The sequence below is a fragment of the Nansenia antarctica genome (genome assembly GCF_963989245.1).
Source record: "Nansenia antarctica genome assembly, chromosome: 14".
In the NCBI taxonomy this organism is placed as follows: domain Eukaryota; kingdom Metazoa; phylum Chordata; class Actinopteri; order Argentiniformes; family Microstomatidae; genus Nansenia; species Nansenia antarctica.
Window position 1 is genome coordinate 26,540,535 of NC_137684.1, and position 25,486 is coordinate 26,566,020.

At 42.6% G+C, this 25,486-nt stretch overlaps 2 protein-coding genes across 3 annotated transcripts; both read left to right on the plus strand.

Moving 5' to 3' along the window:
- The first annotated feature begins 92 nt into the window (after positions 1 to 92).
- On the plus strand, positions 93 to 15,117 carry LOC308170517 (uncharacterized protein). Of its 2 annotated transcripts, none has more exons than XM_080545309.1 (11): positions 93 to 154; positions 959 to 1,209; positions 1,913 to 1,961; positions 2,807 to 3,290; positions 4,239 to 4,366; positions 6,503 to 6,601; positions 6,793 to 6,925; positions 10,648 to 10,763; positions 13,188 to 13,309; positions 14,630 to 14,729; positions 14,898 to 15,117. In XM_080545309.1, exons 2-11 carry the CDS (start codon positions 1,034 to 1,036, stop codon positions 14,940 to 14,942), a joined length of 1,452 nt encoding a protein of 483 aa, XP_080401435.1. In that variant the 5' UTR covers positions 93 to 154; positions 959 to 1,033; the 3' UTR covers positions 14,943 to 15,117. The 2 variants fall into 2 exon arrangements, with proteins under 2 accessions (XP_080401435.1, XP_080401436.1); XM_080545310.1 differs by lacking the exon at positions 93 to 154 and adding an exon at positions 399 to 420.
- Positions 15,118 to 16,880: 1,763 nt separating this feature from the next.
- LOC308170247 (serine-threonine kinase receptor-associated protein-like) lies at positions 16,881 to 23,489 on the plus strand. Its single transcript, XM_080545016.1, has 11 exons — positions 16,881 to 17,020; positions 17,586 to 17,748; positions 17,947 to 18,167; positions 18,310 to 18,445; positions 19,218 to 19,299; positions 20,414 to 20,486; positions 20,631 to 20,730; positions 21,278 to 21,415; positions 22,109 to 22,245; positions 22,433 to 22,582; positions 22,896 to 23,489. Exons 3-11 carry the CDS (start codon positions 18,056 to 18,058, stop codon positions 23,003 to 23,005), a joined length of 1,038 nt encoding a protein of 345 aa, XP_080401142.1. The 5' UTR covers positions 16,881 to 17,020; positions 17,586 to 17,748; positions 17,947 to 18,055; the 3' UTR covers positions 23,006 to 23,489.
- Positions 23,490 to 25,486: the final 1,997 nt, after the last annotated feature.

The window sequence follows — 25,486 nt, forward strand, 5'->3', positions numbered from 1 at the left end:
AACGGAAGTGGTCAAAACACGTCATAGGCGGAAGTTATGACGGTGCATACGGTGCGCTGCGCGCGCTTCTTCTTTCTACGCACGCAGTTTGACGCAGCAGTACTGGTTCTGGTCGGGTTATCTCAATGAACTGAAGACTGAATCATAACAAACTGTAAGTGCTGTATTACGTGTTTAGTTTCTGAGGGTCGTGTGTTTCGCTGCTAATAGTAAACTAGCCAAGACTGTGGCATTGCATATTTAGCCAGCTTAGCCAAATCATAATCAACTTACCGGTAGCTAGGTGGTTTAACCAAAGATACGTTGGGATTTCAAACAAAGAATTCCAACACAAGACCTTCTTCTTGACACACTCGGATTTCACAGTCAGATATAACGTGTGTGTGTGCGGGGGTTTGTGTACCTTTCTCCTACAGTCAGGTGGGTCTACTTACTTACCCCCAAAAAACAAATGACAACGAACACGACATAGTCTTAGCCCTCTAAAGTAAACTGCTAGCTCATAGCCCTGGTCAGTTGTTACCCTGTCGCAGACTAGTTGGTTTGTTTCGTTGGTATCAACTCAGTAGTGCTAAGTTGTACTTGTGTGAGGGTCTCGTTAGAGGAGGTTACTGACATTTTGCTGAGGGTGTACCATTTTGAGGGTACCCCAAGTTATGAGGTGCATGCTGCCAGTACTGTCTGTCCCCCACAGAATATTTGGTGTCGTGTGTTATTGTTTGAACATGAACGATTCCATGACAGTCTAGACAGTTATTTATTCAACATTACAATGATTGACGTTAAAATGCGTAGGTTAGCTTAGCGAAGCGCAGGACTATCTATGCCAGTGCTGTCTACACCAACCACGGTCTGCGTTAGCTCAACCTGCTTCCTTGGTTCTGACTGAAATGATGTTGTCGCTTGTCGCAAATCCATGAACAGCTGTCTTGGTGTCTTTTTGTCTGCCTTGGTGTAGGTTTGAGGTTTGACCATGTGTGGACGAAAGAGAGTCACAGACAGCCAGTAAGACACTCATGTCTCCACCGTGGCCATGGATAGCAGCAGCCCACTGGATCTGACCATGGATAGCAGCACACTGTCGCAGGAGGATCTGGAGCCCAGCAGCCCCATTCATAATGACCCAGAGACCCCTGGTCTCCTGGACCACGCCTTTCTAATGAGCGACCTTGACGAGTCTCGTACCACCATCATCCCCGAGACACCAAGGTACCCTAACTTTACTGTAGGTTGTCTTTATGGCAAAGTTAGGATTATAGGCTAACATTGTGTCTTGGGACATTGTACAACTACACCCCTGTTCTTACACCTCTAGGCAGAGGTACACCCTGATCTGATCACACTACATGATACAGCTGACATGTCCTGTGGTTCAACCAGCCACTGCTTTACTGACTAGTACAGGATCAGAGCGTGGCATAGATAGTGTGGCATTTCTACAACAGCATGTTTGGATACTGGATTCTGATTGGCTAGCAACAGTGGTAAATACCCCAACAACAACACTGTTCGGGCCGCATTTCCAGTATCAATGCGCCTCCCAATCAATCTGATTAAGAACACCTGTGCTGACCTACAATGCAATGGTTGATCTTGTTTATGGGACTATATTCTGTGGCGGAAGGATATATGTATATATTCTGAAATGATTAATGATTACACGAATTTAGTGTTACAACTGTGTATTTACTTTTTATATGTATTATGTGGTGGCTGTTGTAGAAAAGCAATGTACCATTCGAGGGCGGGGGTTGTGGACTCATTTACCACTGTACAGGGTTTTCCGGCACAATTTCCCGACACACAACCCTGTACCAGTGGTAAATGAGTCCACAACCCCCTTCCTTCCCCTCTTGGTAAATTGCTTCCATATTTTGTGCATTGTCATCATGACTTGTGTTTTTCTCTGCAGCCCTCTGTGCCTCAGGAGGAGAAGATGTAACCATGGGGACTTTGGGACGGTAAGTTTAACACTAGAACAACTATATTTACTGTGAGTAAAGAAAAGTGTTATATCTTTGCACTCGACCAAATTTCAGGACCCTGCTTTCATTACTTTTCCTAGATATGTGCGTTCTACCACCCAGTACCAGACCTGTTGTCTGTTACTTTATTTACACTTGTTTGCCTGTTTTAACCTGCTGTGGCTTTTGCTCTTGTATTATGTTTTATTGTGTTTCATCCTTTACTTACTTACTTTAACTTACTTACTTACTTACAGTATCCTTACATTTTCAAAATATCTTCAGGATAAGCTAATATAAAGCTATTTTGCAGTTTTTCTGTGTAGGAAGCAGGCCAATTTACAAGCGGCCAACTAGTGGTTGTTGTGTGTAAATAGCAGATTCCCATTCTAAAGAGGGGGCTCTTTTAGTAGGTAAAAACGCACGGCTGTTCTAGTGTTAATAACCTTGGTGGAATGGAAACCCCTAGTATTAACCCAACTCATCATACTCACTTCACTTAAGATCAGCTCAGTTCTCCTCACAATTATAGTTTGAGGTTTTTCCTTAGCATCGTTTTACGCAACAGAATTGGAGTCGGTCCCCGCCGGGCTACCATGGCACCACTGCTCTTACATAGTTAGGGTCAAATGCAGAGGACAATTAGTGCAAAAATATTTTTGTAATACCACGTTCATTGATAAAATGACATAAGGGATGGAAAGGGGGGGGTGGCAGTTTTAGAAAGGGGATGATTTTGACAGTATTTATGTCGGGGGGGGGGGGGGGGGGGATGCCATACCCTCCTCATCCCCCCTCAACTTGAGTGCTGAACAGCCCTTGTTCTTCATCTTTAATCCCAGACTTCTCCACTGCGCCCGCCGACCCCCAACTCCCACCAGAGGTCCAAACGCAGGAAGCTCTCGGTCCCCGCCACCAGCATGAGAGGAGAAACCAGGCCTGGCACCTCCTGGGGGACCAACGGATTTGTTCCAGCTTCGTCTCTCATAGGAAGGAGGAGGAAGGTCTCTACACCTTCCTCCTCCCTCGGCGCACCACCCCCAGCACCCTCACAGGAAGTGACAGCCGGGGAAAGGTTTTCCTGTAACACACACGCTCAGGAACCAGTGTCCACGGTGGGACCACCAGCGCCCTCTAGTCGCAGTAGAGGGAGGAAGCAGACGTTACCAAGCGGGAGGAAGCAGACGTTACCAAGCGGACGTTACCAAGCGGTCTCTACCAAGTCCAGCTCGTCTTATTCGGCGTGTGCCTCGACTGGCACCAACACAGACTCAGGTTCAGAGAAGGACAGGTTAACTTCTGGCGGAGAACTCCCCTTCTCTAACGGTAAGAGCGAAAGCACAGACTCCAGAGTGATCTGTTCAATTCGATCCAGCTAGACTACAATTTATATGCTAACAAAAACATTAAAAGATAAATTGGGTACATGTTTCTTTTTAACCAAACCTTTATATTAGGCCTATATGTAAATAGCATTTCAAATATGCCTTTTTTGAAACGGCAAAGCTCTCAATGTAGTGATGCAGGTTTTCAGATCTTTTATGCGAAATTGTGACTCGCAATTAGGGAAAGAAGGGAGGAGGAAATGTGGAAACCGTACGTAAAAGTTTGGATTTACGATATCTAAAGAAAAAGGTGCACCTGCAAGTATCAAACTAAAAGGCAGACATTGTGATTCCTCATTATAGTAATAGTATTGTAGTAGATCTGATCTCCCCTGTGGTGCGTGTCTTGTTAGGTCTTAGTGGCGTTTTCTGACCATATATCCTTCATAGTCGTGGTATCAGGCCAGGTCACAGTTAGGTCAGCAGGTACTTTGGTATCCTCTGTTAGCAGCTGACAAAACAAAGGGGCATTTTCGGGGGTGTTATCTCTCAGGAGTTGAGATTATCCAGCTACGGCCTTGGGGTCGTAGGCGCCAGAGACGGTCAGGGGAATGTGAGCTAATTTATGACGCAACATCTGTGATGCCATGAACAAGTATTTAACCTGCCTGTGTTAAGAGTGAGTGTCTAATCAACGCTTGTACTCTGCTGAAGAGAACACGTTAACTAATTCTGCTATTTGGTTAATAAAGTCTTTAGAGTAATCGTTACGACCCCGTGTTGGATATCCGTCACTTGTTAATTCGTGTATGCTGCACACTCCGATCTACAAAAGATGACGCAACACATTTTAAGATCACGAAAATCCTCCATAGATTGATTCATTCCATCGTTACCGACAAGAAGATTCGTCAGTCTGATTGATTGTTTTCTTGTTTCTTCACAGCAGAGCAGACGCTGCACAGATACGAGGGGATAGTCATCAGTGACGACGACGACGACGATGACTTCCTCGTCCAGGCCATGGTCCGCTCCGTGCAGGTGGAAGAAGATGAGGCGATGGCTCGCAGTCTCCAGGTAGGGATGACTTCTCACGTGGCACCACATACATACACATACATATACATATACATACACATACACATACACATACACATACATACACATACATATACATACATATATAAGATCATCTCTGACCCCTCACATCCTGCTTCTCCCCTCACTTCACCAACAGCTTTTTCCCTACAGCCATCAGGACATAACCCTAACCTTCCACATTCTCTACCTCATAACCATAACCTCCCACATTCTCTACCTCATAACCCTAACCTTCCACATTCTCTACCTCATAACCATAACATTCCACATTCTCTACCTCATAACCCTAACCTTCCACATTCTCTACCTCATAACCCTAACCTTCCACATTCTCTACCTCATAACCCTAACCTTCCACATTCTCTACCCCATAACCCTAACCTTCCACATTCTCTACCCCATAACCTTCCACATTCTCTACCCCATAACCCTCCACATTCTCTACCCCATAACCCTAACCCTCCACATTCTCTACCTCATAACCCTAACCTTCCACATTCTCTACCCCATAACCCTAACCTTCCACATTCTCTACCTCATAACCCTAACCTTCCACATTCTCTACCTCATAACCCTAACCTTCCACATTCTCTACCCCATAACCATAACCCTCCACATTCTCTACCTCATAACCCTAACCTTCCACATTCTCTACCCCATAACCCTAACCTTCCACATTCTCTACCCCATAACCCTAACCTTCCACATTCTCTACCCCATAACCCTAACCTTCCACATTCTCTACCCCATAACCCTAACCTTCCACATTCTCTACCCCATAACCCTAACCTTCCACATTCTCTACCCCATAACCCTAACCTTCCACATTCTCTACCCCATAACCCTAACCTTCCACATTCTCTACCTCATAATCCTCCACATTCTCTACCCCATAACCCTAACCTTCCACATTCTCTACCCCATAACCCTAACCTTCCACATTCTCTACCCCATAACCCTAACCTCCCACATTCTCTACCTCATAACCATAACCTTCCACATTCTCTACCTCATAACCCTAACCTTCCACATTCTCTACCCCATAACCCTAACCTTCCACATTCTCTACCTCATAACCCTCCACATTCTCTATCCCATAACCCTAACCCTCCACATTCTCTACCCCATAACCCTAACCTTCCACATTCTCTACCTCATAACCCTCCACATTCTCTACCCCATAACCCTAACCCTCCACATTCTCTACCCCATAACCCTCCACATTCTCTACCCCATAACCATAACCTTCCACATTCTCTACCCCATAACCCTAACATTCCACATTCTCTACCCCATAACCCTAACCTTCCACATTCTCTACCTCATAGCCCTAACCTTCCACATTCTCTACCCCATAACCCTAACCTTCCACATTCTCTACCCCATAACCATAACCTTCCACATTCTCTACCCCATAACCCTAACCTTCCACATTCTCTACCTCATAGCCCTAACCTTCCACATTCTCTACCCCATAACCCTAACCTTCCACATTCTCTACCCCATAACCCTAACCTTCCACATTCTCTACCCCATAACCCAAACCTTCCACATTCTCTACCTCATAACCCTAACCTTCCACATTCTCTACCCCATAACCCTAACCTTCCACATTCTCTACCCCATAACCCTAACCTTCCACATTCTCTACCTCATAATCCTCCACATTCTCTACCCCATAACCCTAACCTTCCACATTCTCTACCCCATAACCCTAATCTTCCACATTCTCTACCCCATAACCCTAACCTTCCACATTCTCTACCCCATAACCCTAACCTTCCACATTCTCTACCCCATAACCATAACCTTCCACATTCTCTACCTCATAACCCTAACCTTCCACATTCTCTACCCCATAACCCTAACCTTCCACATTCTCTACCTCATAACCCTCCACATTCTCTACCTCATAACCCTCCACATTCTCTACCCCATAACCCTAACCTTCCACATTCTCTACCTCATAACCCTCCACATTCTCTACCCCATAACCCTAACCTTCCACATTCTCTACCCCATAACCCTAACCTTCCACATTCTCTACCCCATAACCCTAACCTTCCACATTCTCTACCCCATAACCCTAACCTTCCACATTCTCTACCCCAGGAGCAGTTTGACCGCGAGGAGCAACTGCAGCTGGAGAGAAGGAGACAGGAAGCCATGCCCCCAGACACCACCCCCCACTACCACCACCACCACTATCCAGTGAGTTTCAGAGCTTTGTCTTCATGCCGAATTCTAAATAGGATACACTATTTATGACCAATGTATAGATGATTCACTTTACTTGACAAATTGTACGTGTTGTAAGTCGCTTCGTATAACATTTTAAAAATGTAAATGTGGGTGAACCCGTTTGTCTGATTGCTGTGCTGTTGCTGTCACCCCCTCCTCAGCATGACATCTACCTAGGGACGAACCTAGAGATGATGAGCTGGATGCCATCCCTAGGTTCGGCTGACCCCTATTTGGCGCTGTCAGGACTAGACGAAGCGCTGTCAGGACTAGACGAAGCGCTGTCTAGAGGAGGTATGTCTGAACATCAAGCATGTGGTTGTCACACCTACCTTTGACACGCCTACCTATCCCTTTGACACGCCTACCTATCCCTTTGACACGCCTACCTATCCCTTTGCAGGGTTCCCACGGGTCCTTGAAATCCTTGAAAGTTTGTGAATTTGAGAAAAATAAATGAAGGCCTTAAAAGTTTTTGAAAATAGACATGGGTCATTGAAAGTGCTTGAATTCCCCTCTCTCTCTCTCTACCTTTTAAAAAAAAATATATATATATATATATAAAAAAAAAAATCTTAGCTCGTCAACTAGTTCTGTCTCAAACTATGCCGTGTTGGGTCCTTGAATTTGAGGGAATTGAGTCTTGAAAGGTGCTTGAATTTGATGTTTCAGAAGGTGTGGGAACCCTGTGTATGCTAAGCGTGTGTGTACATGTATGCTAAGAGTGTGTGTACATGTATGCTAAGCGTGTGTGTACATGTATGCTAAGAGTGTGTGTACATGTATGCTAAGAGTGTGTGTACATGTGTGTGTACGTGTATGCTAAGAGTGTGTGTACATGTATGCTAAGAGTGTGTGTACGTGTGTGTACGTGTGTATGTGTATGCTAAGAGTGTGTGTACATGTGTGTGTACGTGTATGCTAAGAGTGTGTGTACATGTATGCTAAGAGTGTGTGTACGTTAGGGCTGCACGATTTGGGCAAAAAAATCTAATTGCGATTATTCTGACAGATATTGCGATTGCGATTTAATTTGCGATTATTATTTTTTTAAAGAAGTTTTTGTAAAGTGCGGCCATATCTCCGGCTAGGAAGGTCGTATCAACGTGCAGTTTGTTTGTACGTCTTCAGGGGACTTAGGAGCACACATTGGCTCCCGTCTCTAGCAGCCCCACAGCCCGAGTTACGAGTGAAAGAACTTACATGAAACTTACGTTGGGTTGCTTTAAAGTCAAGCTTCAGTTTAAGATTCACTGTGTAATAGATGTGATGGAGCATTACTAACCTGTTTCAGATGGTTTGTTTCACACAACCATCTAGGAAAGTGTTACGGGTCTACTTAGATCGATGCCATCGGCTATCGACTTGTTTGGTTGTTTCTGCACGACCCGTGTGTAGGTGCTTGTTCCCTCCACTTTGATATTACATGGCTGAACTTGATCGAGAGACATTGTACTGGCCGAACATGCAGGCAGAGATAAAGGATTTTGTGGGCACCTGCTCAACCTGCAATGAGTATGCTCACAAACAGCAAAAGGAGACCATGCTCTCACATGAACTGCCCACCAGGCCGTGGCAAATTCTGAGCATGGACCTGTTCAGTCATAGGCAGAAGGACTATCTTATTATAGTCGACCACTATTCTGACTTTTGGGAAGTTGAGCTCCTCCCTGACTTATCTGCAGAGACAGTCATCAAGCGATGTAAGGCACAGTTCGCTCGGCATGGCCAGCCAGAGATGGTCATCACCGACAATGGCCCACAATTTACCTCTCAGTTCTCACGTTTTGCCTCTGAATGGGAGTTTGAGCATGTGACCTCCTCTCCAAGGCACCCGAAAGCAAACGGCAAGGCAGAGTCGGCCGTCAAGATTGCAAAGAATCTGCTGCGCAAGGCTATGCGTGACAGTGACGACCCCTGGAAGGCCATACTACACTGGAGAAATACTCCCACCGAAAGCATGAACAGCAGCCCGGCACAACGTCTCATGTCTCGTCGGCTGAAGACCTCTATTCCAGTGACAAACAAGCTGCTGGAACCAGTCGTTGTGGTAGGAATCACTGAAAAGCTGCGCCACAGGAGGCAGCTTGCCAAGTCTTTCTATGACCGGTCCGCCCGGGACCTGCCGGAGCTGGCAGTCGGGGAAACCGTCCGAATGAAGCCTCTGCCTAGTGACAACACTGGCATCTGGAGGGCTGGGACCTGCCTCCGCAGGGTTGCACCGAGATCGTACCTGGTGGATGTCGACGGCTCCCTCTATCGACGCAACAGGGTGGACCTCAGAGTAGCCGAGCCGACTGCTACTCCGACCTACGAAGAGAATGACCCTGTGCCAGAGAGTACCGCTGCAGAGGCTCCCCCAACTGTGGCCGAGTCGAGCCCGGTCAGGTTCACACCTAGGACCTCACCTAGTCCAATTGGCACAGCACCATTTGAGGGACGCGCATACACTAGGGCTGGACGGCTGTCTAAGCCACCTGTGAGACTCAATTTGTAACCTAAACTATATAGGGCTGTTGCCATAAAATAAAAAGGGAAAAAAGGAAAGACACAGAGAATACAGAAGTTAACAGAGACTGTTGTTACATTTTATAAGAACAAACTTTTGTTATTTTTGCACTAGATTACTTTTGCACTAAGTTCTAAGGTGTTTGTGTTCACTTGGAAAAGGAGGATGTTACGGGTCTACTTAGATCGATGCCATCGGCTATCGACTTGTTTGGTTGTTTCTGCATGACCCGTGTGTAGGTGCTTGTTCCCTCCACTTTGATATTACATGGCTGAACTTGATACACGTCTCTGTCATCATTGCTGCATCATACCATACACAAACAGAAAGCTTAATTGGAAGCTGTTTGGAAAAGGGCGGGCACTTTCAAAAATACTTTGCATTGGATGAATCTGTCTATCATGGACTAATTTCAGAGAGCATTACCACATGATACCATCAAACTGTTAACTGCTCTAATTCTAATGCAAGGATGAGAACTTAAAAGATATGAATTGGAACAACATATTTATTTTATGGGTTTTTTAAACAGCTGTGATTTTGTTTCTCTCAACAAGTGTCCAAATGTTTTAACAATTCCAATATGAAAATAAAATAGGACCTTTCTACAAACAAGGTTACTCAATTATGGCTCAGGAGCAGCATCTAAATATTGCACATACTGCAATCAAGTTAAATAAAGTGATAATAAAAATGTCCAGTAAAGAATAATAGGTCCTTTCTGTAAACATTGAAATAGATAAAGCAGGACAGTATACCGTTTGCAGGCAACTCTTCAACTCAAAGTCGTAATGTATAAAGTGCACGGTGAGACTGAGATACGGCTCGGTCGTCCTGCCCGACAGATCGGTTGTTGTTGTTGCATAGTACTCTACATTTTTCAGCTCCATCTCAAGTATCTTCCTACATTCCGCATACGTTTCTGGGATGGCCACATGGCTAAAGTACGTTTCTGGGATGGCCACATGGCTAAAGTACGTGCGGGAGGAACCGCATATCTTTATCCAGCGTTTGGATGAGTTTTTTAAACCCGTCGTTGCTCACAGTGTTAATAGACACCATGTCTTTAGCGAGGTAGTGCGTGATGGAATTGGTTATTTCACGGTGCCTTCGTGAGCCCTTTTCATACGGCGTAACAGACGCAAACGACTCTAAAACACTAGGTTGCTTAACGTTAGACTGGGCTACGGGACTTTCACTTAACTCTCCGTTTCTGACCGTACACTCGTCATAGAGCTGCCTGTGGTACTTTTTCAAGTGCTGATACAGGTTTGTGGTGTTGCCTCTGGATGTAGCGACTGTTCTCAAATCGCGATTTCGATTTAAAATCGATTAATCGTGCAGCCCTAGTGTACGTGTATGCCAAGAGTGTGTGTACGTGTATGCTAAGTGTGTATGTGTATGCTAAGTGTGTGTGTACATGTATGCTAAGAGTGTGTGTACATGTATGCTAAGAGTGTGTGTATGTGTGTGTACATGTATGCTAAGAGTGTGTACGTGTGTTTAGATCTGAGCAGAGGAAGAGGTCGAAGAGGTCGAGGAAGAGGTCGCTCCCGTGCTCCTCGTCGTAGGAACCCCCAACCCTATGACCTGTTTGACGACAGCCAGGGAGAGAACTACGAGGTACGCCTGAACCCACTTACGGTAGTTATTTCTTTATTAAAAGAATTGTTGTAGTTTTATATCATTTTATACTGAGAAATGTAAGTCTCTCTACATTTTGGCGAGTCTAGCACTCAAGGAAGGCCCATTTCCTTCCTGAAAGGGATGGACCATGACCTGTGGCGCAGTGAATAATTCTGACTATGGACAGGAGGGCCCATAACTTGTGTAATCACAGATTTGTATAATATGATCGGTTCCCAAGAATAGTGACCTCATGACCAAGGACAGTTCTATAAATATGAGTCCCACCCATCGTTGGGGGCTTTTGGCTTTTTGGCTTTTGCTTCTTGCTTATTGGTCTGCTCGTTTCTCTCTGCGCTCATGTGACTTTGCTTAATAAAAGGCCTCTTTGGAGACAATTGATCTAAGCTCTTTGTGCTTTATACGTTTTACTAAATCTATTAAGAATCAATTAAATCCACAACAGGATCCCTGTTAGTCTTCCTGGGGTCTGAATCCATTGCATCTTACTCGTCATATACAGTGGGTTCGGAAAGTATTCAGACCCCCTTAAATCTTTCACTCTTTGTCATATTGCAGCCATTTGCTAAAATCAATTAATTTCATTTTTTTCCTCGTTCATGCACACACAGCACCCAATATTGTCAGAAAAACACAGACTTGTAGACATTTTTGCAGATTTATTACAAAATAAACACTGAAATATCACATGGCCATAAGTATTCAGACCCTTTGCTGTGACACTTATATTTAACTCAGGTGCTGTCCAATTCTTCTGATCATCCTTGAGATGGGCCTACACCTTCCTTGGAGTCCAGCTGTGCTTAATTATATTGATTGGACTTGATTGGGAAAAGCACACACCTGTCAATAGAAGACCTTACAGCTCACAGTGTAAAGTCAGAGCAAATGAGAATCATGAGGTCGAAGGAACTGACTGAAGAGCTGAGAGACAGAATTGTGGCAAGGCACAGATCTGGCCAAGGCTACAAAAAAAATGCTGTTGCACTTAAGGTTCCTAAGAGCACAGTGGCCTCCATAATCCTTAAATGGAAGAAGTTTGGGACGACCAGGACTGTTCCTCGAACTGGCCGTCCGGGCAAACTGAGCATCCGGGGGAGAAGAGCCTTGGTGAGAGAGGTAAAGAAGAACCCAAAGATCACTCTGGCTGAGCTCCAGAGATGCAGCAGGGAGATGGGACAACGTTCTAGAAAGACAACCATCTCTGCAGCCCTCCACCAGTCCGGGCTTTATGGCAGAGTGGCCCGACGGAAGCCTCTCCTCAGTGCAAAACACATGAAAGCCCGCATCGAGTTTGCCAAAAAACACCTGAAGGACTCCCAGACTCTGAGAAATAAAATTCTCTGGTCTGATGAGACCAAAATCGAACTTTTTGGTCTTAATTCTAAGCGGTATGTGTCACCTGGCACTGCTCATCACCTGCCTAATACCATCCCTACAGTGAAGCATGGTGGTGGCAGCATCATGCTGTGGGGGTGTTTTTCAGCTGCAGGGACAGGACGACTGGTTGCAATTGAAGGAAAGATGAATGCAGCCAAGTACATTGATATCCTGGACAAAAACCTTTTCCAGAGTGTTCACGACCTCAGAATGGGCCGGAGGTTCACCTTCCAACAAGACAATGATCCCAAGCACACAGCTAAAATAACGAAGGAGTGGTTTCAGAACAACTCTGTGAATGTTCTTGAATGGCCGAGCCAGAGTCCTGACTTAAATCCAATTGAGCATCTCTGGAGAGACCTGAAGATGGCTGTCCACCAACGTTCACCATCCAACCTGACAGAACTGGAGAGGATCTGCAAGGAGGAATGGCAAAAGATCCCCAAATCCAGGTGTGAAAAACTTGTTGGATCATTCCCAAGAAGACTCGTGGCTGTATTGGCTCAAAAAGGTGCTTCTACTAAATACTGAGCAAAGGGTCTGAATACTTATGGCCATGTGATATTTCAGTGTTTATTTTGTAATAAATCTGCAAAAATGTCTACAAGTCTGTGTTTTTCTGACTATTGGGTGCTGTGTGTGCATGAACGAGGAAAGAAATTAAATTAATTGATTTTAGAAAATGGCTGCAATATGTCAGTGTGAAAAACGTAAGGGGGTCTGAATACTTTCCGAACCCACTGTACATATATGTTCATCACATGTTCACCTCTAATTATGTTACATTAAAAAAAAGAAAGCGATCATTTAAATTGTACTGAAACATTAATTCCGATAAACATTCATTTCCGACTCTGCTTAACTAATAGGTAGAGGCGACCCGTGTAAGGATAGAGGTCACACATGTTGCTGTGAAGGCTTAGCGTTGACTGAGCTACATCCCTATTTACTATTCTTTGTGTCTTTAGCTTTTCTAATAAATATGTGTGTACTGTATGTGTCTTCTTGCGTGTCTTTCAGGCTCTTCTGGCCTTTGAGGAGGGTCAGGGGACAGTCGGGGCTAAGAACACCCTGAGTAAGAGGGAGATTGACAGGCTGCCTACCAAAGCCTTTGACAGTGCACACTGTGCAGGAAAGACACAGTAAGTCACCAATGGCATTTTACTCCATATTCCCCATTAACTCCTACTCTAGAGCAGTGGTTTTCAAACCTCTCCTCGGGGACCACCAGCCGTTCCACATATTTGATCTGTTCCACCACCAGCACACCTGATTCAACTAATCAAGTGCAAAGCAATTATGATTTGTATTCGATTAGTTGAATCAGGTGTGCTGGTGGTGGAACAGATCAAATGTTGTTTGCTTGGCATTGTACTATGATGTTCAACAGAACCCAGTAAGCGACGCATTCTCTCTCAGCAGGGAGCAATGTTCTGAAAACTTGTTTCAGGGTTCCCACACCTTCTGAAACATCAAATTCAAGCACCTTTCAAGGACTTTCAAGACTCAATTCTCTCAAATTCAAGGGCCCAACACGGCATAGTTTGAGACAGATGTAGATGAGAATTTAGATAATACGAACTATCCGCTCACAGACAACAATTAAAAAGAGAGGCTTGAATGTGTGAACACTAGATGGTCTCTTGCCTTCTCTACCACAGCACAGAAAAACAATATATTGTGAAATATGTGTAGTTAAGCAATACAGACTTATTTTATAGAGAGAGACAAAGAGAGGGGAATTCAAGCACTTTCAATGACCATGTCTATTTTCAAAAACTTGAAAATAGACTTTGATTTATTTTTTCTCAAATTCACAAACATTCAAAGATGTCAAGGACCCGTGGTGGGTGTGATGGGAGCATGAGGTGTTGCACCTTTTGCAAATCAGACAGTTCACCTTCTGATGCTTCCGTCCTCAGAACAGGGATATGGGATATTAGTGTACCGGTACATGCATTTACGACTATACCATTGCATATAACAGTTGTAGACTATTCTCTAGTATTATTGTCATCCAGTGGTGATGTTTACATTTACATTTTTGCCATTTAGCAGACGCCTTATTCCAAAGCGACTTACAATCAATACATTTGACTAAGCAAGTGAATCATCAATCCACCAGTCGTAGCAGGAAGAGTAATCTAGCTCAGGCCCGGGGCCATTGGCAGTCTCAGTGATAGAAGGAAACGTTTTTATTTTTTTATTTTTTTTTAATATATTGACAATGGAGAACAGAGAGACAGTACAAGGGGGGCAGTAGAAGTCATAGGGGACACAGTAAAGGGGAAAAGCGGGTGTCTCAGGAGACGCATTGTTGGGGGGTAGTGGATGTCTCAGGAGGAGCAGTTAAGGTGTAACCTGAAGATATGGGTCTTCAGTCTCCGACGGAAGATGGGTAGTGACTGCAGTTCTGACAACCGTGGGAAGCTCATTCCATTGATGTTTCCCTCTGTGTCCAGGTGCCAGATCTGTTTCTCAGACTACACAGCAGGGGAACAGCTGAGGATGCTCCCGTGTCTCCACGACTACCATGTCAAGTGTATCGACCGCTGGTTAAAGGTAGGGGCGTATTTAGTATTTTGGGTAGCAGCATGACGTTTTTCAACGCAGACCCTTTTAGAGGCATGCATTAAACACAATTACTATCTGACACTTGTTCATACCTACATCCTAGATGTCGGTTAACACTAATGAGTCTTTTTATCAACACACCTGATTGTCTCACAGGAAAACGCTACCTGCCCTATCTGCCGGGCTGACGTGTCTGTGTGAGGTGGTTTGACCCCAGCGTGACCCCAGGAAATGACCTCTACCTCATGTGGCCTATGTGACCTCCTCACCTCAAGTTAGACTGTTTCCACTGTACCACTGTCCACACACACCAGCCTTAGTCTTAATAGGCTAGGTGCACGATCTCCACTACTTCCTGAAAGGCACCTTGCTTGAACATATCCTGTCTCACTCTATTGGTTTAATTGATTAATCAGCTGTGCGGTAAACTGTTGGAACACAGTGCACAGCTGATTAATCAATTAAACCAATAGAGTGAGACAGGATATGTTCATGCAAGGTGCCTTTCAGGAAGTAGTGGAGATTGTGCACCTAGCCTATTGTACATATTTTGAAAGGTGATCTCCATACACAAAACACATTTAAATTATTTAAAAGTATTTTGTATTACTTTATTTAAATAATAAATGAAATACATTTCCCCACACATCAATTTGCTATACTTGAATGAAACACCTCAGGATCGCTGGGCTTTTTTTTGTATTCTGTTTTTGTATTCTATTTGTTTTCTACAAATAAAAGTGTTTCTAATTGTTTTTAGAAATATTTGTTCTACGTCATTTCTTTGTTCTACGACGACATAATGGGCCGGTTTCACAGACATGGGGCTTAAGCCCATTCCTGGACTAAATCACATATCAATGTCAAATCTCCATTGAAGATGCTTTTAAAGCTGAGAATCTACTTTAACCTCATAGTAATTATTTGATGTTTCACTGCCCCATTACTTACACAGGGCACTGTATAAGACATTGCAATTAAGGGCAAGCTCTCTGTATCCCTTATGTACTTAAATGAATAAATAAGGGGTCTGACATGCAACTGAAATTAAGGGGGTCGGCTTTGGTATTTAAACATTAAGTGGGAAATAAAGTTACGGTAGTAAAGAGGTTGATTTTAAAATGTAAGGCCCTCTTAATTTATGGGGCTTGGCCACTGTCTTACTAGTTGTGCTATTTGTCCTAAGATAGTGGGGGCATGGCATATTTGCAGGGGCAATTTAAGGTGTAGGTAACATATTTTAAGAACATCTTGTTTTCTAGTGCTACCATAGCACAGTTTCAGAGCAGTCACAATAATCAGCTTCATGTCATCTTAAAAGCTCTTACTGCAATCCTACTTCAATCTCAAAAAGGGACTAAATGCGTAGGCCTACTCTTTGAAATGAATCAGGAAATGTAATCCATCTCGCGTTTTTGCCTTCGCTGCATAACTCAATATTCTACAGTAGTGCAATGCAGTTCATTTGTGAACGAATCGTGATGGTAATTGTGTCCAATAGTTGCAGCACTGGTTCTTTTCTAAGAGCATCATTCAGATGTACGATTATTGCGCAACATCAACAACGCGTGAGCGCAAAACGACCCGGAAACAGAAGCGACACAAGTCATGACAGCCACATTAGCGACTCGCTAGCTACAATAACACTTTCGGTTATTCGTATTTTGCCTTCAAAATACAGGTGTGTAATATTATTATTATTATTTTATGTATTTGTTTTAACTTAATTAATTTAATTTGTCTGTCATACCTCAACTGAATTCCTCAATTCCAACCATTCCATACATAAATAAATAAAAAATCACCTAGCTAATATGTGTTTTAAAAAAGTAAATAAGAAATAATTATTTTTGATGGTATTAGGCCTATTCTTGTTAATTTGCTGGTGCTCATTACTTTTAGAGGGGCACTGTGTCATACATCCAGCAACACTATATTGTCCACACCCTTCTAAGCCCCCAATACAATACACTTTAATACACTGTACATGGGATACATATCCCATTCTAGGCGCCACAGTAAAAGTGGAATATTCAGTAGTCTGTAGAATCAATATATGCTGCCATATATGGAGCTCTGAATAATTGCAACTTTTTCTGGCCTTTTCGTCCTCTCATACCATTGGCCTCAAGGAAGGCGCAGGAGGGAGAGCCGGTGTCTAATGATCGCAAGGTCGGTAGATCGGTGGTTCGAACCCCGGCTGGCCATGTGGCGAAGTGTCCTTGGGCAAGACACGGAACCCCAAATTGCTCCCAGTGAGCGGGCCGGCGCCTTGCATGGTAGGTTGCCGCCATTGGTGTGTGAATGGGTGAATGAGAGGCCGTTGTAAAGCGCTTTGGAATAAGGCGCTATATAAGTCAGTCCATTTACCAAATCACTGTATATGAAATATACAGTATATTGGCTTATAGCTCAAAAACAATCTTATGTGCCACAGTAGATGTATTGGAGGAAATACTCAGAAGAGTCTGTAGAATTAGTATCTAGTGTCATATGATGGGGCACTGCATAACTGAAGCTTTTGCTACCCTTTTATTTAATAAATGATGAATACATACAGGTTCATCAGTTTCTTTTATATGTATTACTTCGGAACTTTTCTTTTGATTTTTGTAAAAAAAAAAAATGTGATCAAGATTTTGTATTGCTTTTATTAACAACACATAACAATGACAATACAGAACAAGAAAGGAAGGGAGGGAAAAAAGAAATGAATTTTGTATTATTATTATTATTATTATTATTATTATTTGTGTGTAATTCCGTGACCCGAAAGTACTTGGTTAATTTGTCTGAAAAGACATTTCCGCTGACATGTGACCAGTGTTGTGTAACTGTACCAAGATTCTACTTCCGGATGCGACAAGCAGCAACGTTGCTAAGCAGAATAGCGCTGCTAGCTGCTAGCCTGTTGGACACACACACTGCTAACCTGAGACACACTAATACTGTTGTGTTTAGTTAGTAGCTGTCATCATTCATGGCTACACCAATATTGGAGATATCTGTGAGTAGTAACAATACCACCAACCAACCACATGATTTGTAATCTCTATGAGGAGTTATGGATGTATGAATGAGATGTGTTACCATGTATGTAGCTAACAGTTAACTAAGCTAAGCTAACCAATTCAGACAATCCTGGTAACACTAGCCAGCATGGTGTGAAACTAAACTAAACTATCCTACTCTTGTTGTGTTTCAGATTTAAGACATTGTCATCAACCCCCCCCCCCTCCCCCTGTCTTCCTCTCTGAGACTTGTTTTGAGACTCATTTTCCCCCCTAGTTCATTTCTCTGTAATCAGCCTGATCATGGCCATGAGACAGACCCCCCTGACCTGCTCTGGACACACCAGACCTGTAGTGGACTTGGCTTTCAGTGGAATAACATCCTACGGGTACTTCCTCATAAGTGCTTGTAAAGGTGAGTTTTCCCTTAGCAACCTTCACATAATAACAGTTAAGTTCTATCAATCACATACATGTGTGTGCTGCCTTTGTGTGTCTTTGAATTAATGCTGACTGACACTTGTTTATGTATGGTTTGTACTCCATCATGTCATTAGATGGCAAACCTATGTTGCGCCAAGGAGACACTGGGGACTGGATCGGAACATTCTCAGGTCATAAGGGAGCTGTCTGGGGAGCGACTCTGAACAAGGATGCCACCAAGGCGGCGACCGCAGCAGCAGATTTCACAGCGTGAGTATGAATGAAATATCTTTATTGTCATTGTAACAGGTACAACGACGTTTAAATGCAAACCCTAGGTGCTAACAAACAAACACAGTCCTAAGATAATAAAAAAACAAGAATGAGACATAAATAGACATAAATAGGGGGATAAGTGATCGGTAGGCATCTGAGAATGTATCTATTATGTAACTTCTATACTTATATACACTATGTGGCCTATTCACAGGGGGGTATATAGACCGGGGGGAGTTAGCATGTAACTGTACTTTTATAAACATATGGACTAATAACTTATATACAGTATATGATCCTTAACACAATAATGTAAACACATAGCACTATTCCCATGGTTTATTGCACAGTAGTTTCTCATATTGCACAGGGGGGGGGGGGGGGGGGGGGTTATAACCACCCTTCACAGTAAAGTAAGCCAGTGTGGGAGACAGACGGGCAGGAGCCTTTCTCCTGTTTGTCTAGCCTTAGACAACTTGATACATCCCCCGGACAGGACTTTAGCAAAACAGCTACAAGTGTATCACAAACAATTGAATAGATTCCATGATGTGCACATGAAGAATTGGAGCCTTTGACTTAAGAAGGAACCTTGTACTCCAGTTAACAGGCTAATAGTTTACCAGACCAGGAACAGGTCGTTCTTTTAAATACATTTGAACCGTTATTGTCGATATGTAGCATAACCAAATCATGATCATGATCATCCTGCACCTTAAATGCTATGGCCTCTGAAAGCTGATTGTGTCTTCTCCAACTCTCCCAGGAAAGTGTGGGATGCAGTGTCTGGGGATGAGGTCCTTACCCTGGCACACAAGCATATTGTCAAGTCTGTGAACTTCACACAGGTAAGAGGACATCTTGGCTGCAGTTCTTCTTCTTTTAAGGATTTAGAAGAAAAATACTTCTGAATAAGAAATATGGTTCTCTGTGGCTCACTTGGTAGAGCATGGCGTTGGCTAGGCCTGATTGATTGATTGATTGAAAACCTTTATTGTCCCCAATGGGGAAATTTTGTTGTCAAACAGCTCAGTTAGGGCAGACAGAAAACATTCAATAAAATACATAAAACAGTGCAGGCTCAATAAGTATATATCTTAGAATTATATATCTTATCTTAGGATATACCTTAGAAAAAATGAATATACTTAATGCAGCAATCTATCAACTGAGCTGCCAAGAAATCACAAAGTGCTCACTGGAGCTAATATTCTTCCATGACTCTCAAATGTATTCTGCCATGACTCACTGCCATCAACCTCTCTACTGGGTTATGGAGGTGAGGTTTCCAATGCGTATTCCAGTGGGGTACAAACGTCTTTTAACTTTGATGCAGGTGACTGCTAACTATTTTCAGAACGACACCATAAACTCTTGAAAAGGTTTATTGAAATATAAAAATAACAGAAGGTGGCCAACGGTAAGCTATTTGTAATGAGGGTCTATGGGGAAACCTGACTTCCATACTTCAGTAGAGTGGTGTGGCCTAAAATGTAAGGGATTTTAAAGCTTCCGACGTGAATACCTACGATTTAAGTTATTTGGACTGCTAGCATCCTCAACTCTGTATTGTGATAAATATTATTGTCCAAAATTGAACGGCAAACTTTTACAAGCATGTTTTGTCGACCAACCCTCCAAATATATATGGGAAAAATGGCAGCAGATGTTACCAGTCCAAAAAACATGTCTAGATCGATGAGTCATTCCATAATATTAGCTCCACAGCACACTGATTCCTTGGTGGCTCAATTGATGGATGGCCTAGTATGTGCAATTTTACCTCGGGCATAACAGGGCTAGGCACTCAGAGGTCCCACTAATGTAAGTCACTTTGGATAAAAACATCAGCTAAAAGGCTTATATTATATGGTTGAAACATCTACCTTACATAACCATTAGAATGTGATGCCTTGTTTAAGATTGGCAAGTTATGATATTGCGCTTTTCTGACCCTCCTAGGATAGTAATCACCTGTTGACGGCGGGAAACGATAAGGTGTTGCGCATTTATGACCTGAGCAAGCCAGACGCGGGTGAGCTTTTTCAGGAGTAGATCCTCTTCTGATTTCTTGACACTTCAGGAAACGTATGTACGTTATGGTGTGGAACCTATTTTCATTGTGTGTGTGCGTGCACGTGTGTCTGTCTGTCTCTGTCTCCACCTGTCTGTCTTGCAGAGGCTCAGGAGATCGCAGGTCACAGTGGTGCCATCAAGAAAGCTCTGTGGTGTAACAACGACACACAGATCCTGTCCGCTGCAGACGACAAAACAGTGAGGTGAGAATATCAACTTTTTTTACGCAGGAGGAAGAAATCCTAGAAAACGCCTGACATTTCTATGACACAGTTTCTCTGCTCCAATTATGTATATAGTTGGCCTACTTCTGTTGGATTGGAGTAGTAGCATGATGGTAATGGGCTTATACAATGCTGGTAGAGTTACTTGTACTTCTATGTATAATATGGTTTTGTAAGCCTGCACCCAACGAGATTGCTTTTGGAGAACTTCCAATCTGCTGTTTGTGATTGTGACATGCGCTGGTGGTGGGGCGGGTTGGGTGTGTGGGGTGGCTGGTGCCCTCCGGGGGGGGGGGGGGGGGGGGTTTGGGGACCACTGCTGTGTGCTGGTAGGCAAACTGGTAGTAGTCGCTCTATGAGTAGAGGGCTGCAAGGGAATTTTCCTGGCTGCAGTGTACAGGTTTTTTACCTTTGCCTGCTTGCGGCTCTGTCATCATGTGAAGCGCGATGAGTCACATCTTGTGAGAAATGCGCTATACAAATAAAACTTGATTTGATTTGTTTTGATTTGATTTGATTGTGACAGGCTTTGGGACAGGACCAGTACAGAGGTGGTGAAGAGCCTGACCTTAGAGGCGTCCGTCAGCAGTATGGAGTACATGCCTGATGGAGAGATTGCGGTTATTACCTACGGCAAGACCATCGCTTTCTACAACGCCCTCAGGTACAGGATCAGCAGCTTTAGGATATCAGCACTGTTCCACCCAGTGGTGTAGTCTACGTGATACGCAGGGCTACGCCGTATACCCACTAGGAAAGGCCAAGGATTTCCGTATACCCACTTAAAAATGTGTGAGGATACGTAACAGTGTTTTGTGACAGAGCTTTCACACTTTCATTCATAAAATTCACCCCGTCTGTGTTGCGAAACACTTGACTTTTGGGACTGACTATAGCGTCATATACCATCAAAGGGGGGAGATGCGACATGAAATCATTATGTCAAAATGCAGCACTATCATGCACAGACCAGCCTTATAATCAGCCATGTAATGTTAGATATATAACGTTAGACAGGGAGCGCAGATTTATTTTTGTATGGTGTTCCAAAATGAACGATATGAGGCTGGCAGGGAAAAATCACAGTATACCCACTAGAAAAAAACTAGACTACACCACTGATTCGACCCACAACAATGATCATTAGACAGACAATTTAGAGGGGGACAAAAACTTCAACGGTTAACAATAGGTCTTCTAGGTAAAGCATGGGCCTGTTTTGATGGATTATTCATTGAAAGTCTGGTCATGTTTAGGACGTATGTGTACACTGGTACAGTGTATTGGACTGCCTACAACTACAATGCCTGGCTAAGCATATGACACTGTTCTAACTGTGTGTTCTGGTTTTCTCCAGCCTTGAGCTCATCAAGACCGTGGACGCTCCCGCCTCCATCCACTCTGCCTCACTCCACCCAGATAAGGACTTCTTTGTGGCGGGCGGAGACGACTTCAAGCTCTACAAATACGACTACAGCACTAAGGAGGAACTAGGCAAGTCCACCTAACGTCCAACTGCTATAGCTGCTATAACTTGAATAGTTTCCCACGAGAAGTTTGTATTAAGCAGTTTGGTCGTTCGCTATGTTTAATATCTATTATAAGGACGACAAGGTACGGTTCACTCGAAAGATCCCCTAGAAGCAATGACCAATCTCAATGAGGAATCTCCTTTGTGCAGAATCCTACAAGGGCCACTTTGGGCCGATCCATTGTGTTCGCTTCAGCCCCGATGGAGAGCTCTACGCCAGCGGCTCCGAGGACGGGACCCTCCGACTGTGGCAGACGGCTGTGGGGAAAACCTACGGCCTATGGAAATGTGTACTGCCAGGTGAGGGCCAGGACACAATAATAATAATAATAATAAATTGGACATATAGCGTTTTTCTAGACACTCAAAGACGCTTTACAAACTTTAAAGATTGAGTAGTAATAATAAAAAGAAACAAAAGATAAGTAAAATAAAGTATAGGGGTATATATGTTACGGTACATGTGGGAATACGGTACATGTGGGAAAACTAGGGTTAGGGTTAGGTGCTAGGGTGCTACGGTTAGGATTAGGGTTGGGGTTAGACATGCCAGCATGTACCAAATCGATGTAGCACCTAACCCTAACCCTTTTTTACAATTCTTCCTTCACAGAGGAGCTGATTTCAGAGAATGCGTCAGGGGATGCGCCCTGTCCTGCTGCTCCTCCTGCTGCAGGAGGAGATCAAGGCCTGAGGTGCGAGATCAAGGAGATCAAGGCCTGAGGTGCGAGATCAAGGCCTGAGGTGCGACACGCGACGTCTAACAGTCTCAAACCTGGAGTACTCAACCCACCACGTTGGGCACGGTCGACACCACTACACAGGACCTGTACGGTTACTTGACTCCATATTGTATGTGTTGGCCAACTGCTATGACTCGTTACAACAACATCTAGTCATAGGAGCTGGCTAAAACACCTGCAGGATGTTGCCAGGCAATGGTGGAGAGCTTCCCTAGGGTTCCTGACACACGAGTGCTAGCTAGGTCAGCGGGTGCTCATCCCATGGCTGATCGTCTCCATTTCGGTGATGTGACCATGCAGTCTGTTCCAGTTTCATTTCCTCTCCATAATGGGAACCATTTGGGCTGTACTCGTTAAGTGTCAAATTTTAGTTTTACTGACAAAATTGCGGGAAGGAAATGTTTACATTGAGAAAAGCTTAAATGTTAGTTCTTTGCCTGTTTTTTTTAAAAGTCCTATTTTGTTGCACCTGTATTTCATTGTTAAATTAAAGAATGTTTACATGCAGTCTCTCTCTGATTGACTACTTATGGTGCTGTGACTGGATACTTATTGGCAAAAATCCAATGTTCGAAAAAACCTTTTATAGCCTTGTTAATGTTAAGGTTTCCCTCCATATCCTAGGTTTCTCTTTATATCCTAGGTTTCTTTTTATATCCTAGGTTTCTCTTTATATCCTAGGTGTCCCTCTATATCCTAGGTTTCTCTTTATATCCTAGGTTTCCCTCTATATCCTAGGTTTCTTTTTATATCCTAGGTTTCTCTTTATATCCTAGGTTTCCCTCTATATCCTAGGTTTCTTTTTATATCCTAGGTTTCTCTTTATATCCTAGGTTTCCCTCTATATCCTAGGTTTCTTTTTATATCCTAGGTTTCTCTTTATATCCTAGGTTTCTCTTTATATCCTAGGTTTCCCTTTATATCCTAGGTTTCCCTTTATATCCTAGGTTTCCCTCTATATCCTAGGTTTCTTTTTATATCCTAGGTTTCTTTTTATATCCTAGGTTTCTCTTTATATCCTAGGTTTCTTTTTATATCCTAGGTTTCCCTTTATATCCTAGGTTTCTTTTTATATCCTAGGTTTCTTTTTATATCCTAGGTGTCCCTCTAGATCCTAGGTGTCCCTCTATATCCTAGGTTTCTTTTTATATCCTAGGTTTCTCTTTATAGCCTTAGTTTCCCTATTCTAGGTTTCCCAATATAAGGCTATTGTGACGCTTACTATACTACATAATAATATATCATCCTAAAAAATATAATACTAAAGTGAAAACAAAACCAAAAAAATAATATAGTATATATGATATAATATATCTTCTTTTTTTCTTCCCTTAGATTATATTTCTTAGGATGATATGATGCTTACTATATTACATCACAAAAAGAAATGAAAAAAAGAACATAGTATGATATAGTAAAGTATCATACTATACTATGTTCTTTTTTTCATTTCTTTTTGTGATGTAATATAGTAAGCATCATATCATCCTAAGAAATATAATACTAAAGTGAAAACGAAACAAAAAAAAGAACATAGTATAGTATGATATATTATTTTAAATGTTTTTTTTTTATTATTGTTTTCCTTAGTATGATAATCATACTATCATTCTAAGGAAGGAACAAAATAAAGAACATAGTATAGTATGATATATATTATTTTTTTAAATGAAAAAAATAACATAGATACTATCATACTATACTATGTTCTTTTTTTCATTAAAAAAAAATATATCTCATACTAAGAACGTTAGAATGACATACCATACACACATATGGACACACACATATTACTGATGGAGTTACACCAGAATTCATGATGAGTACCAGCACTAGCTACCACTGGAGAATGACAATGTCTCCCTCGCTCGCCCAGTACAGCAACTTACAGACAGCAAAGGGCAGAGCTGTCATGGAATCCCATGGAGAGAGTGTGGTATTTCTCACTGTCACATCATGGTATGTTCTTTTTTTCATTTTTATATCCCCCCCCAAAAAAGTTGATATATTATATCATACTATACTATGTTCTTTTTTTCATTTTTATATCCCCCCCAAAAAAGTTGATATATTATATCATACTATACTATGTTCTTTTTTTCATTTTTATATCCCCCCCCAAAAAGTTGATATTATATCATACTATACTATGTTCTTTTTTTCATTTAAAAAAAAAATATATATCATACTATACTATGTTCTTTTTTTCATTTTTATATCCCCCCCCAAAAAAGTTGATATTATATCATACTATACTATGTTCTTTTTTTCATTTTTATATCCCCCCCCAAAAAGTTGATATATCATACTATACTATGTTCTTTTTTTCATTTTTATATCCCCCCCCAAAAAGTTGATATTATATCATACTATACTATGTTCTTTTTTTCATTTTTATATCCCCCCCCAAAAAGTTGATATTATATCATACTATACTATGTTCTTTTTTTCATTTTTATAT

What these genes read in the sequence shown, in the direction of transcription:
- LOC308170517 (XM_080545309.1), top strand. Translation starts at nt 1,034, where the DNA reads ATGGATAGCAGCAGCCCACTGGATCTGACCATGGATAGCAGCACACTG. An exon ending in CGATGGCTCGCAGTCTCCAG is followed by an intron (nt 4,367 to 6,502) that starts GTAGGGATGACT and finishes TCTCTACCCCAG; the next exon opens with GAGCAGTTTGACCGCGAGGA. An exon ending in ACCACCACCACCACTATCCA is followed by an intron (nt 6,602 to 6,792) that starts GTGAGTTTCAGA and finishes CCCCCTCCTCAG; the next exon opens with CATGACATCTACCTAGGGAC.
- LOC308170247 (XM_080545016.1), top strand. Translation starts at nt 18,056, where the DNA reads ATGGCCATGAGACAGACCCCCCTGACCTGCTCTGGACACACCAGACCT. An exon ending in CCTGAGCAAGCCAGACGCGG is followed by an intron (nt 20,487 to 20,630) that starts GTGAGCTTTTTC and finishes TCTGTCTTGCAG; the next exon opens with AGGCTCAGGAGATCGCAGGT. An exon ending in GCAGACGACAAAACAGTGAG is followed by an intron (nt 20,731 to 21,277) that starts GTGAGAATATCA and finishes TGATTGTGACAG; the next exon opens with GCTTTGGGACAGGACCAGTA.